The sequence below is a fragment of the Protopterus annectens genome, chromosome 17.part0, assembly GCF_019279795.1.
Source record: "Protopterus annectens isolate FY-2018-M chromosome 17.part0, PAN1.0, whole genome shotgun sequence".
NCBI classification, from domain to species: Eukaryota; Metazoa; Chordata; order Ceratodontiformes; family Protopteridae; genus Protopterus; species Protopterus annectens.
In genome coordinates this window covers 754,342,074-754,356,299 of record NC_056751.1, presented here as the reverse complement: position 1 = coordinate 754,356,299, position 14,226 = coordinate 754,342,074, and the positions used below count along the sequence as shown (strand labels likewise).

At 43.0% G+C, this 14,226-nt stretch overlaps 1 protein-coding gene across 2 annotated transcripts in view; it reads right to left on the bottom strand.

Annotated features, from left to right (window-relative positions):
- Positions 1–14,226, bottom strand: part of LOC122791611 (nucleobindin-2-like) — a 917,099-nt gene that overhangs the window by 383,515 nt on the left and 519,358 nt on the right. For both annotated transcript variants that reach the window (XM_044059400.1, XM_044059401.1), the window contains exon 8: positions 13,173–13,231. In XM_044059400.1, coding sequence (XP_043915335.1) covers positions 13,173–13,231 — 59 coding nt within the window. The remainder of the gene's footprint in view (positions 1–13,172; positions 13,232–14,226) is intronic.

Here is a 14,226-nt window from a genome sequence, read left to right as displayed (position 1 = left end):
GATGCTATCGCCTCTTCCATGACGTCAGGTCGTCAGGGGTATAAAGCATTCAGCCGATGCCATTACATCAGTTTTTCTTGCCCCAGATGTCAGGAGCCCCCAAAATAGGAAGCAATTACATGGTGTGGAACACCTCCAGTACAAAGTAAATACCACTGCCATAAGATATGGTCAAAAAGAGGATAGGTAGAAAGAATAGAAAAGTCAGGGGGCTGGAGGGAGGGTAACCAGGACTGCAACAGTGAATACACATGAACATCTACATTTATGGTAAGTGTATACAACTGTACTATGTGCTTAGTGTTTCACTGCTGCAGTCATCATACTTGGGTTGATTCCCAAAGCAGAGGAAGGGTGGAGGCAGTCAAGAAGTATTGGGGTTGGCTAGCAGGCCTTGTAAGACTGCTGAGGCAAATCAAGCTCTGGATTTAGAAAAGACAGGCAAGTGGTAATCCTTGGTGAAGGTGTGTACAGAACTCCAGGTTGCAGCTTCCAGGATGTCCCTGGTAGGGACTCCCCTGAGAAATGCTGTAGAGGTTGAGGGAGCCCTAGTGGAATGAGTTCTGATCCCCTGTGGGGTAGGTTTTCCATGGTGTTTGTAATGGAAATGGATGCAGTGTGCTATCCATTTGGAAATGGTTTGCTTTGAAATGGCCTTGCCCTCCGCCCCTAGAGCAAAGCTGACTAGCAGCTGGTCAGATTTTCTGAAAGGTTTTGTTCTGTCTAGGTAGAACCCGAGCTGTCTGTGCACGTCTAAGGAGTGCAGGATCCTTTCCCCTTTATTCTGAGGATTAGGGAAAAAGGTTGATAAATGGATGGACTGGTTTAAAGCCACACTGGAGGCCACCTTGGGCATAAATGGGTTAGTCCTGAGGGAAACCCTGTCCGCATGGAAAATAATGAGGGGTTCCACAGCCATTAGTGCCTGTAACTCAGACACTCTTCTTGCTGAAGTGATGGCTAGATGGCTAGAAGTAAGTCCGTTTTCCAATTTTAACTCTGCTGTAGCCGCAGGCTCAAATGGGGGAATGTGAGCTTCTCTAGTACAAAGTTAAAGTCCCAGGGCAGGGGTGGGAGCTCTCCTCAGGGGGCCTTAAATTGTTAGCTCCTCTCAGGAACTGTTTGATGAGAGGGTGAGAAAATAGAGGTGGCTCAGTATTGTAATGAGCTGAGATGGCAGAGGCATGAATCTTAATTGATGAGAAGGATAGGTCATTGTGGAGTAGTTCTGCTAGGCAATCTAGGATTTGAAGTAAGGTGGCCACAGCTGTGCCCTTTCCTTGAGACTGGCTCCAAGAAAAATATCTTTTCCACTTTTCTGAATAGGATTTCCTAGTACTAGGCCTTCTGGCCTCAAGGATGATGTCCAGCACCTGTTTGCTGAGGGTTGCTGGTGGTGTATTCAGGGGATAAGCCAGGTTGCAAGGTTCAGGGTTTGCAGGTGTGGATGCAAAATCTGTCCCTCCTGCTGAGACAGCAGGGAGGGGGTCTGATGGAGGTGCCAGGGTGGCACTGCTGTCAGACTGCATAGGAGTGGGTACCAATGCTGGCGTGGCCAGTCTGGGGCAATAAGGATTGTCCTTGGCCTGTCCTGTTTGATTTTGAGTAGTACTTTTGAGAGGAGGGGCACAGGGGGAAAGGCATAAATTGAGAGGTTTTCCCATATAAAGAATAGGGCATCCACTTTCCACGCTTGGCTGTGAGGATTTCTGGTGCAAAATTTGCTCAATTGATGGTTTTGGGGAGTGGCAAAAAGGTCCACTTCTGGTGTCCCCCACCTGTGGATTAGAAGTTTGAATGAGTTGGGTTTCAGCTTCCACTCGTGTGGGTCCAGTAGATTTCTGCTTAAATCGTCTGCCAGTGAATTTTGTTTGCCTGGCAGGAATTGAGCTTGCAGGTGCACTTGGTTGCTCCAGGCGGTGTTCCACAGGGCCATGGCTAACCTGCAGAGTGGGTAGGAATGAGTTCCCCCCTGCTTGTTTATATACCACATAACTGTGGTGTTGTCTGTCTTTATCAGTTGTTGTCCTGAAACGATAAGGTATTTGAAGGCTGTCAGAGCATTCTGTACAGCTAACATTTCTTTTTGATTGATATGCAGGGGAATTTGTCCTGGGCTCCATTTGCTTTGAATGCATTTGCCTGCCATGTTAGCCCCCCCCCCCCATGAAGAGTCTGATGCAACTGTTGACAGGGTATGGGCAGTGAGGGGTTGAGTGAAAGGAAGTCCCTTGTTGTGGTCGCATGCCTCTGTCCACCAAAGGAACTCTGCCCTTAGACAAGAAATGATAGGAATCAGTGTTTTCAGGTGCTGAGAATGTTGAGACCAGAGACTTTTTAAGAACCACTGAAGTTTCCTCATATGCAGTCTTGGCTATGGAATTAGTGGAATGCATGAGGCCAGGAACCCCAGGGCTTGCAGTATTTTTCTTGCAGATAAGATAGCTGGGTCTTGGTGGCCATTAGTTTGAAGTAGTTTGTCAAATAAACTTGTTTTTGTCTGGAGTGAGGAATGTCATCTGGGAAGTAGTGTTCAAGCTTGCTCCCAGGAATACAGTCTTTTGGCTGGGCACCAGATGTGATTTCTTTTCGTTGATGGTGTAAACCAGAGAAGTTAGAAGTCTCTTTACAAATGCCAGGTGCTGAAGTAGCAATTCCTGACTGCCTGAATCAGGCAATTGTCTAAGTATGGGTAAATCTGAAAATTTCTCTGCCTGCGGTATGCAATGGCAGGAGCCAGGCACTTTGTGAAAACCCTGGGCGCAGTAGATAAGCCAAAGGGAAGTGCAGAGAACTGACAGTGCATAGAGCCTGCCCTGAAACGTAGATATTTCCTGCAAGAGTCCCTTATGGGGATGTTCCGATAAGCTTCTTTTAAGTCTAGGGTGACTAGCCAGGTGTCCTTGGCTAGCATAGGAAGAAGCTGTTGCAGTGTCAGCATTTTGAATTTTGGGACCACCAGGAAGGTGTTGAGAATTGACAGATCCAGGATAGGGCATCAAGAGTCCTCTTTTCTGGGCAACAGGAACAGTCTGGAGTAGAAACCCTGTACCCTTTGCTCTATAGGAACAGGTTGAATAGCCCTGATACTGAGAAAAGAAAGTACTTGATTTTGAGCCTCTGCCCACTGGTTTGGTGGAGGGTCTGGCAACCCGCTTGGGGTTGGCAGTGAGAGGAAGTAGAATCTGTATCCCTGGGATACAATGCTTAGGACCCATCAGTCCTGGGTAATGGACAGCCAGGTTTTTGCATGCAGGGCGAGTTTTCCTCCTAGGGGTGCAAGTACTTTGGCATGGCTGGGAAGGATAATAGAGAAGTCATTGTGAACTTTTTCCATAAGGGGTGGCTTACCATTCCCTGTGTTAGAGGTGGGAGCACTCCATTGTTTAGATCAGGGGTGTCCAACCTTTTGACTTGCTGGGGCCGCATTGAGTGAACAGAAATGGTCTTGGGGCCGCATATAAAATATATCATATAGTTAACTCTTTCGCTGCCACGCGAGACCAAAGTCGACCTCCTGGCTGTACTGTAGGTGCATTTGAACAATGAATAAATGTAATAAATGCCTAATTATTTGCCTTAAAATTATAATTCTCATTCTAATTCTTTAATCTTACAGTTAACTCTAGCATCTTAGTTAATCTATAATTTTTATAAATAAATAGATATTCACTACAGCACTAGCAGTTCTCACTTGGAAAACCACACCAGCAGTCCAACTACGCAAAAATGTCAACATTAGCAATCCTACAATACTATAATCCACAAAAATAAGCCAACACATTTGCAATAAAGTAAAGAATTCACATTACTGACTTAATAAAACAATTCTGAATAAGCTACAAGAGGGTCTCACCCAAACAAATAACTAGTGCCAGAAACATGGCCTCAAGCTAAATGCCAAAAAATGCATTATCATCCACTTTGAGGAGTGTGATGTCCCCACAAATGATCACATTAATAACAATGTTGTAAGCACACAATCAGTTGTGAGGTGCTTGGGCACCCAGGTTGATAGAAACCTGACTTTTGACTACCATGTTGTCTCCGTTGTACAGAAAGCTTTTTACATGGTCCACTTCATTAGTAAGGATACCTCATCCAGGGACAAGGAGGTCATAACATCCCTGTATTCTTCCTTTACAAGAGCCATTATTGAGTGCAATGCCTCTTTTTGCATGTGCCTCAGCAAAACACCCTTCCAAAAGAAAGATTACAACCATGTCTGACAAAAAAGATCAAAGGACTAAGTTCACTTAGTTATCCAAACAGACTAAAAAACGTATTCCTTTCCTCTGTCTCTCACTGGCCCCTATAAATGTTATCACTGGCTTGTTTTCCAGGCCAAGAAAGATCCTGCCTTAAGAGACTTCCTCTCTACCCAGAAGTAGTGGTTATAATGAAAACGCTCACTACAAAGACCGCAGCCTTCACTATAACATAAACGATAGACATGCAACTGCAGTCATAACATGATAGGGTGGAGACTAGGCATAGAGGGGTATGGAGGATGGAACTGCAGTCATAACAAGTGGGTAGATTATATAGCTAGGGGGGAGGGGAGGAGGTAGGAAAGAAAGAGATGTGTGGCAATCAAACCCTGCAGGACTGCCAAGCAAAGCTGCTCTGGGATCTGGAATATAGAGGGAGATTGTAGTGTTTGATGTAGCAGCTTCTAGAATGTCCTTGGTAGGCACCCAAAAAAAAAGGCTGTAGAGGTGGCTGTAGCTCTGGTGGAATGTGGTCTGACATTGGCTGAACAGTCTTTCCATGAAAGGAATAACAGAAAATGTCCAAGGTATGCAAAAGTCCTTCTTATTCTCAGGATTTGGGAAAAAAGCAGGCAGATGAATGGCTTGATTTAGAGAAACCCTAGATACCACCTTGGCATAAAAGTAGGGTTGGTCCTCAATGAAACCCTGTCAAACCCCTTAATTGTGGCAAGAAGAAAGCTGAAGGCATGAGAGAAATTGCAGAGAAAACTGAAACTGCTGGCTTCGGAAAAGGAGTGAGGTAGAGTTTTTTTTTAAAGACAAGGTGGGGGGGCTGGCACTGGAGAGCCTTTCTTGGTGTAATGTTAATGTTCTTGATGAGAGGGGGATGTCTTAGTAAGGGGTGAGAAAACAGGAGGATCAGTGTTGTAACATATCTGCAATATTCCAAGATAAGTGGGGATGTTCAGCAGTGATGCATCATGTCCTTTGCTGGTATTCCAATACTGAATCTTTTTCCACTTCTGTTAGTATCCCGCTGTACTCCTTGGAGAGAGATAAGCTGAAGTTATTTATGGATCTCCCAGGCTGTTCTGTGAAATTCCTGCTTAGGCTGTCCGCCAACACATTGTCTTTTCCTGGAACAAACTGGGATTGTAACTGGATGTTTAGGCTCAGGCTGCATCGTCAGTGCAAAAAGGGTAAGTGGGTGTGCCCCTGCTTGTTTATGTACCACATCACAGTGGTGTTGTCTGTCCGAAGAGGTCTGTAGTCATGGTCTCTGTTTTCTGTGTGGTTTTTGATGACATACTGTGTTTTCCCTGGCTCACGAGGCCGATTGTCCAAGTTGTGTTGCTGTGTTGAGACCAAATGCTTTTTAGGTACCATTGAAGCTTTCTCATGTTGGGTTTGGAACCACAGTAGAATGCAGGATGTAAGACAGGTAGCCTAGGAATCTCTCCTTGCAGTCATCTGGGTGAGTTTTTACACCTTTGAAGTAATGAGTTAACTTCTCTTGCTTGTCTTCTGTCAGGTTTTGGCTTCTAAGAAGATTATTTGCTGGGATGGCTGCAGTCTTGACTTTTGGAAGTTGACTGTAGCATGGGTGCTGTAGAGTCAGCATTTTTTGAACTTTGTACTATAGAGAAAAAGGTGTTTGCGCCGTCCAGTCCATTGGTCTCCATTGATGATTTTTTTCTTGGAACAAGGAACAGTCTTGAGTAAAACCCTGCTCTTGTTCTTGTTGTGGACTTTCATTCAGTCCAGTCAGATTTGTTTGATGATATAGCCCCCTGATTTTTTGGTTTGTTTGGCATACCTTGTTTTGTTTTTAAGGTATGAAATGAAAAACCTGTAACGGTCTATAATGTCAAATAAAATCCATTCCTCCTTTGTCAGTTGCCAGTTTTTTGCAAACAGAGAAATAATTTCCAAAGGGAGCTTCTAGTTGTTCCCTGGCTTTCTGAAGATTAGGAAAGGACCAGGTTTTTGAAGGCCAATACTGAATCTGGGAGGAGGAACCTAGAGAAGATTTTCACAACAGTTTGAACTTTCTTTTTTTTTTCTTTCCTTAACACATCCTTAGCATTTGCAACAAAGAGCTTGTTCTTTTTTCTTGAGAGCATCCAGAAGTTTTGCTTTTTACATGATCTGTAGAGGTTGATCTTTTAACCAAGCATGTCTACTTAATCACTGCCCCTGTCATAGCTGCCCTACATGAAGCTTCCAGGGCAATTTAAAGCTCTATAGATAAGGTAGTGGTAGTGCTTTTTTGCCCCATCTCTCTCTCTCTAATGACCTTGTTTCCCTGTTGGGCAATTTTTTTTTTTGGAGGCTGAAAAACTTTAGGCCCCTGTGAAATAGTTTCCAAATCAGCAGTATGGGCCCCAGGAAGAGATCAGGGGTAGCACTAGAGTCAGGTCTGGAAGAGCTCTTCCTGGCTCAGAGTGGACAGAGCCCCTCAGAGTCTTCATCTGAAGAATCATGGAAATTAAATCAGCAGCCATGGACATAATTTGTGTCTCCGAGTCGGCTGAGGTAAAGATTTATAGTGTAGGCCAGACAGCAGCCATAGGGAGGCCTGGCAGCTCCCCGTGCAGAGTGACCCTGTCTACAGCAATGGTCTCGGCATTTCTCGTTTTCGTATCCCGAGGAAAGTCTATAACTGGCGGCCGAGCAATGTCTGGAATCGGAGTCTTCGTAGTAAGTAGGAATACAGGAGCTGACCGACCGCACCAACAAATTGCTTGCTTGGGCGGCACCGCTGCAAGAAAGACTGAAGAAAAGACTTTGGAATCAGGCCGACCGAGGGCTGCCTGAGGCAGGACAACCCACATGTTATGACTGCAGTTGCATTCTTGAAGGACATCAAGCCACTTTGTATGGACAGGTTCTTGACACAAAAACCTTCAACTTCTGTAAAATCTCCTCTCATTATCAAACAATGTAGTTCAGCAACACGACAACTGGATGGCTGGATGGATAGCCATAAATGTACTCCTTGAGTAAGTAGCATAGCCTTCATCAAACCAGATGGAAAATCTACATACTAACCTTTCCTAGCTGGATGGGTAAGATCTAATATTGGTTACTCAAGTCTACTTGCCCAAGAAGAAGGGCCTATTTAACTAAGAATTTCATTTGCAAAAAATATATTCAGTATACATATTAAATCTCTCTCTCTCTTACACACACACACACACACACACACACACACACACACACACACACACACACACACAAGAAGCCCCTACTTGTAAAATAGGCAACCTCAGTAATCACATGACACACACTCACTGAATGAAATTGTCTGGAAGTCAAAATATCTGAAAAAAAATCATAATAGAGATGGATTCATCCATGCAATTTCCCACCATCAATAAATCAACAAACAACTGCTCAGCAAAAAGTAAATCGATAAGAAAACCATAAACTCTCTACGATCATACTACATACTCGAGTAAACACGTAACTTCCCTCCAATCTAAAGCCATTTGACATTCAGACATTTTAATTTGTGCAAAAGTTATTCACAGACTGGCAGTTTACTAAGCTGTAATGGTGACCTTCGCTTTTGAAAAAAATAAATTCCCAGACTTTGTCAATAGCTCAAAGTGCAGACAGGATTATTTTTTTTATTTATGTACTTATTTATTTTTGGAAAACATCTTTAAAATTTAAATTGATTACACACCCAGAAACACAGAAACGTTATTGTGATAAGTAAACCACAGACTGCTTCAAGAAATCAAAGTCACATTAGGACTCTATGCTTACGTCTGAACTAGTGAAGCATAACTGTCAATTCCAAAAGAATTAAAGTAGCTTAATAAGAAAGTTATTTGCAAGGTTACATGGCAGTTTATATTGGAAATAAGCAGAGATATTAAAAAGGCTCTGTTTCTCATAATTATGCTGAAGTCTTCCAAGGTAAATACAACCTTATGATTTAGTATGGAACCAGACCTCTCAACCTTAGAGCAAGAAATCTGGACAAAGTGAAAAATAAAAGTGGGACACAGGCCCAAAAATAGTTATGCATCACAGACGCCACTGAAACAACTGTAGCTGCAAACATACATTACTTAATCTTTTTATCCCATCATTGTCAGTTAAGCATTATATGGCTCATTCAGTCCTGCCTTCTTTTGCAACAAAGAAAACCATGCTTTGAAATGACAAATGTATTAAAAATAATAAATAAAATACATTGCATCAACATCCTGCAACTTCCTACCTGCAAACAACCACAAAGCTTACACTGAAACTAGGACTGCTCATTTCCCCAGAATGACAGCCATCTCTAAGTCTAATGATACACAATCTACCAGGATCTGGACTACCTGAAATAAATTAAATTATGGCCTGTAAATTGAAAGTGCACTTTGTTTAATTAAACTATATTTCTAAGCCCACTTACTGTATTTCTTCAGTAACATCCCACTATCCATTTCCAGGTCACTTTACAAGACATTGGCAGTGGTAGACTTGGCATCCTTCAGAACCCCACAGGCCCACACTAATACTGCTAGCATTGTCCATTAAATGTAAATATCCATCCACTGTAAATGGCAAGAAGCTAAGTCTTACAAAATCTACTTGTGGCATGCCTAGTACCCAAGTATCAGGTTTTGAAACAAAGAAATATTCTCCACAGTCCGTAAGTCTCTTGTCTTTAATAATCATCTACTGTTGCAGCACTCCCAACACATAAGCATACACACTAAAACCCCCAACATTTAAAAAATGACATTGTGCCCACCTGATTTGCCAGTATTGATGATCCACCAAAGCTATGCTTACTGTTGTCCAATCTGCCACTGCTTAGAACCTACCAATGACAAAACAGTACTGGGTGCTGTTTTGTTTGTCAGAAAAAAAACAATGCAACTTTATATGCTACAGTCTCACACAGTCAATCCACTGCTGACCCACTAACCCTAGGCTGCTTTCTCATTCTTACTCCCTGGAACTGCATTACCTTGGATGACTACTTTTATTTCCGAAGCAAAAGACACAACTTGGAAGATGAGGCAAAAATCCAGACATTCTTCGAAAATCCATACAGTTGAGAGGTATGATTTCATATTCAATACAACACTCTCCCTGTCAGGAAAGCCGCAATTTAGTGAAAGTGTACTTTTAATGTATGATATATTTGTGAGCTAACTTGTTTCTGTTCAGTAGGTAGACTGATCATCGTTAGCCTCTTTGTGCATGTGTCTCTCTCTCTCTGTCATGCATACATACACACACACACTTCTACTTTCACGCACACAAACATTCTGCTTTCAGGCATGCACTCACTCACTCACTCACTCCGTACTTTCCTATTAACTCAGGTAAGTGCTGTTCCTTTCAAAGGCAATGGCAGCAAATCCGTACGCGAGTCCCTCTTCAGCGAGAACACACACTGAATCTTTGGTGCAAAATAATGGCGTAAACACACTGACCCTTTTTTGGCACAAAAACAAAACTGGAAGGGTGCTTTGGCACATCCGCACACTGACATTAGAGTTACAGGTCACGGGACTGAAACACAAAACAAAAAAAGTGTTTTGGGGCATGCATACATCGATGTTGCAGTTAGAGGTCGAGGGCCGCATGGAAGAGCTCTGAGGGCCACAGGTTGGACATGTCTAGTTTAGATCTCTGCATACCCTGAGACTGTAGTCTTGGTGGTCTGTTGCTCCTGGGTTTGGACTGAGATGGCCTAGGAAGGACTGGAAAGGACCAGTTTTTAGAAGGCCAATGCCTACTGATTCTAAGTGGCTGCCCCTGTAAGAAATCTTTAACAGTCTGCATAGATTTAGCTTTTTCCTCCATCTTTTTAAGAACTTCTTCTGCTTTAGTGCCAAACAAATGTTCCTGGTTTAATGGAGCATCTAGTAATTTTGCTTTGACATGGTCTGGTAAGATTTGTTCCTTTAGCCAAGCAAGCCTTCTCAGTACCGACCCAGTGACAGCACCCCTGCAAGATGCTTCTAAGGCATCAAAACCATACTGCAAAGTATGTTTTCTAACTTGGTTTGCAGAATGCATTAACAATTGTAAATCTTTATTTTCTGTACAATCTGGAAGCAACAACATTTAATTAGTTCCATAATATGCTGCTGGTACTTCAACATGTGAAACTGGCAATTCAAAGCCCTGATGGGAAGAGTTGCAGAGGTATATACCTTCTTACCCCATCTGTCTAAAGCTCTAGAATCCCTGTCCGAAGGGGTAGGTTTTTTGGCTGTAGTAGCCTTAATACCTTTAGGTCCCTGGGAAATGGTCTCTGGATCCGCAGTGGGATTCTTAAAGAGAAATTTGTGAGAGTCAGGTACTCTGTAGTACTGGTCAGGCTTCCTAGGAGCTGGTGGTAAAGTATCAGGAGTAAGACTGGATTCCATGAAGACATTATCTACAATATCCAGGACAAGGGGTATAGCTAGAAGTGTACGCTGAGGCAAATCTAAAAATTCTCAGTCTCTTTTTGCACTGTGGGTAGTCTTGGCATTCCCCGTGGAAATGCTCTCTTAAGGTATGCAAGGTTTCACCAAAAGAAAAGTCCTCTGGAGGGGAGGCAGTGGGTATGGAATCCTCTGCATCTGAATCCTCATAGGTAGATAAGGGTATGTCCTGGTAATCAAGGGGATCGGAGTTATTGGACTCATGATCTGTAGAATCAAAAGGAAAATAGATTCTTTGTCTTTCAGAGGGGGAAGGCTGGCTTCTCCTAATTAAAGTTATAAGGTCTTCAGCCATTCTAAGCATTTGTTTCTGTGGCATGGGAGCTTGAGCATGCACTTTGATCGTCAGTTTTCTTGATGTAGTGCGAACTCTGGGCCTGGGAAGCTCGGTAGTTTTAGTCAAAAACGAAGTTGTCGGTTTAATATTTAATTCAGAAGGTCTGAATACACCCTCAGAAGCCGGTGCACCTGCACAGCGACTCTGGACCCATCCAAGGTAGAGACATCCGCAGGTTCCATAGTCGAAGAAGCAACTCGCGGCATACCGGACTCCGAACAGGTCTCAGCAGAGGCTTGCAAATCTGTTAAAGCTTGTATCATCAGGGGCTGCGAAGGCACCTCACTGAGTACTGGCGGCCTGGCGACTAGCTTAACGGAAGCGTTGTCAGCAATTTTGGACCTATGCGGTCTGTGTGTCTCTATCCTTACGTTTTTTCGGAAGATCGGTAGTCGGATGGCTTATCGAAGCCATTTCGGAACACAGAGAACGACAGTGACAGAATTTAGTGACAAAGATAGCCCGATGATGAATAGTTTGGGCGTTAAACAAGGCACAAAACAGACAGCGAGGAACGTCGTGGTCTGGGCCTAAACAAGTGAAGCAGTAAGAATGAAAATCTCTGTGAGGTATTTGCTTTCCGCAGGCAAGACAGTTGTTAAAACTTTTTCTGACATCATTCAGAGCAAGAAAAAAGGATCCCCAACAGGGTACTTAGCTTTAGAAGACTTCAGGTTTGAAACTCGAAAAACGAAAATTTCAGGTAGCGGCCCACTGGCACTAGCTAACTGCTTCTGCTTCAGGCTCCCATGTGGCAGGAAAAGCTGATGTAATGGCATCGGTTGCATGTTTTATACCCCTGACAACCTGACATCATGGAAGAGGCGACAGCATCTGATGCAGAAATCCCAAGACTGGTATTCGGGCCAACTGAGGGTTATCTGCAGGCAGAAAACCCAAGTGTGAGGACTGCAAGTGTTAGGACTGCAGCAATGTGAGATGAAGAACATCAGTGAAACATGAAGAACATCTGTAACAGTAAACTTGAACTAATTGCTACACAGATACATGCTTACACCTCGGCTGCTCACTACAAAATGGCATTCTTGCTTGCACATGTTCAGTACTTGTATGCATGTGCTCATATTATGGAATAACACTTGAAGGAACATGCACACACTGCTCTACAGTGCCTCAGAAATAAGTCACTCTAGGTTCCCCTTTTTCTACCATCAAGATAGGCTCAGTCTAGTGGGTAACAGGACACCATACTCGCCTCCCGTAGGGTCGTGGTACTGGGCGTCTATGAAGGAGTTTGACATTCCACAAATTGCTGTAGCATCTCAGAGAGAACATTTGAATCAGAAGCAGAAGGTTCTATCATCTTGCTTTGTGTGAAGCACTTTTGCTGTTGGATCTTTAAGTACATAAAAAGGAAAGCCAGGGCACTTCTATGGGCTAGGCTTTTAAAGGCTCCAAGGCCATTAGCCTAGTACACACCTATGAATCTATGAAAGCCTGATTCAAAAGGTTTTAGGAATGAATGACTGGCAGAAATTTTATAATCGTCTTCAGCCCCTGCACAAAACAAACACTGGAAGCAGAAATCTTTATAAGGGAGCTGCTTACTACAATCACACTTCTCCCTATTAGTGGACATTAAAGATAGTTTGAATTAAAAGAAAGAAAAAAGCTTGCCCAGTAGGATACTAGGCTGAATAAGTCAAGGCAACAGTAATAGCAATGACAATGCAGAGTGTTCAGACCAGTGGGAGCAAAGATCCTGCATTGGGACTGATGGCAAGAAAATCATACATCTGTTTACATACCCCTACATACGTGGGCTAAAGTCATACACTGAACAGGAGTGCCCAGAATGCTTTGGTATACTAGCCAGACATCAGGTTACCTTGGCAGGATAACACATCAGTTTTGAAATACTGTAACTATGAACCAAGCAAAGACATCAGTCAATCCATATCTGCTCCTAAAGTCCTATGCTGCTCGCCGCAGTGATATGCTAGTGTGTAATTAATGCCAGATACAACTGCCATTTTCATAAAAATAATGGAAGAAATCCTTTGAAATTACACAGCTGTTTTGCATATTCAAATAAGAAAACTGCATTCACCCCATGTATATAGTTTAAATCAACTAAACCACCCATTCCTTAACTTGCTGCTCTTTAATTACTTCCCCAGTATGACAAAATACAGCAATTAAACTTACTTCCTTAGTAAAGAGAGCTTCCAGTTCTTGTTCATCCAGTACTCCATCACCATTGGTATCTAGAAAAAGACCAGATCTATGTAAATCTGCCCCTTTACATATCAGACATTCGCTGCTGAATATTAATAGTCACAACGTACATAAGCTATAAGGAAATAAAAAAAAATGCCAGGTTTTTGTGATATAAAAAATGAGACCACAATAAATTATTTTAAAACTTTTCCCACCTTTAATGTGACCTATAACCTGTACAATTCAATTGAAAAACAAACAAATCTGTTCGGGGGAAAAAATATAAAAAATAAAAAAACACATACAATAAGCTGGTTGCATAAGTGTGCACACCCTTAACCTAATACTTTGTTGAAGCACCTTTGGATTTAATTACAACATTCAGTCTTCCTGAGTAGAAGTCTATCAGCATGGCACATCTTGACTTGGCAATATTTGCCCACTCTTCCTTGCTAAAGTGCTCCAAATCTGTTAGATTGTGAGGGCATCTCTTGTGCACAGCCCTCTTCATGTCACCCCACAGATTTTCTATTGGATTTAGGTCTGGGCTCTGGCTGGGCCATTCAAATACTTTAATTTTCTTCTGGTGTAGCCATTCATCAGCAGGGGGGGCACCCAAGATGTAAACTGCCAGACCCAAAACCCTCCAAGAACAGTTTCCTCAGGGGTAGGATTTTGGCAAGACCATCCACCTCTGATGCAGGAGTTCTAAGATGTCTCCAAAAGAGACATCCTCAGGTGGAGATCTAGGGACTTTTCCCCTTCCTCAAAATCAGTGTCTTCTGTAATGGATACCTTTGTGGAATCCAGGTGCACTGTTTTGCACCTTCTCTTCTGGGGAATCTCCTCAGTGGGGTGTTCCAGGGACAGATCTGGGGTTCCCAAGATGGAAGTAGCTGAAAAGTTTGCTGGGTCAGCTGACCCGAGGGGGGCAGTTGTGAGGTCTCAGAAACAGTATCCATGGGGCTGAGAAGTGGATCCAAAAAAGTGGGAGCAAAGGTTCTCCTGGGCATGGAGAGAACCCTCTCTGTCACCTTGCAAC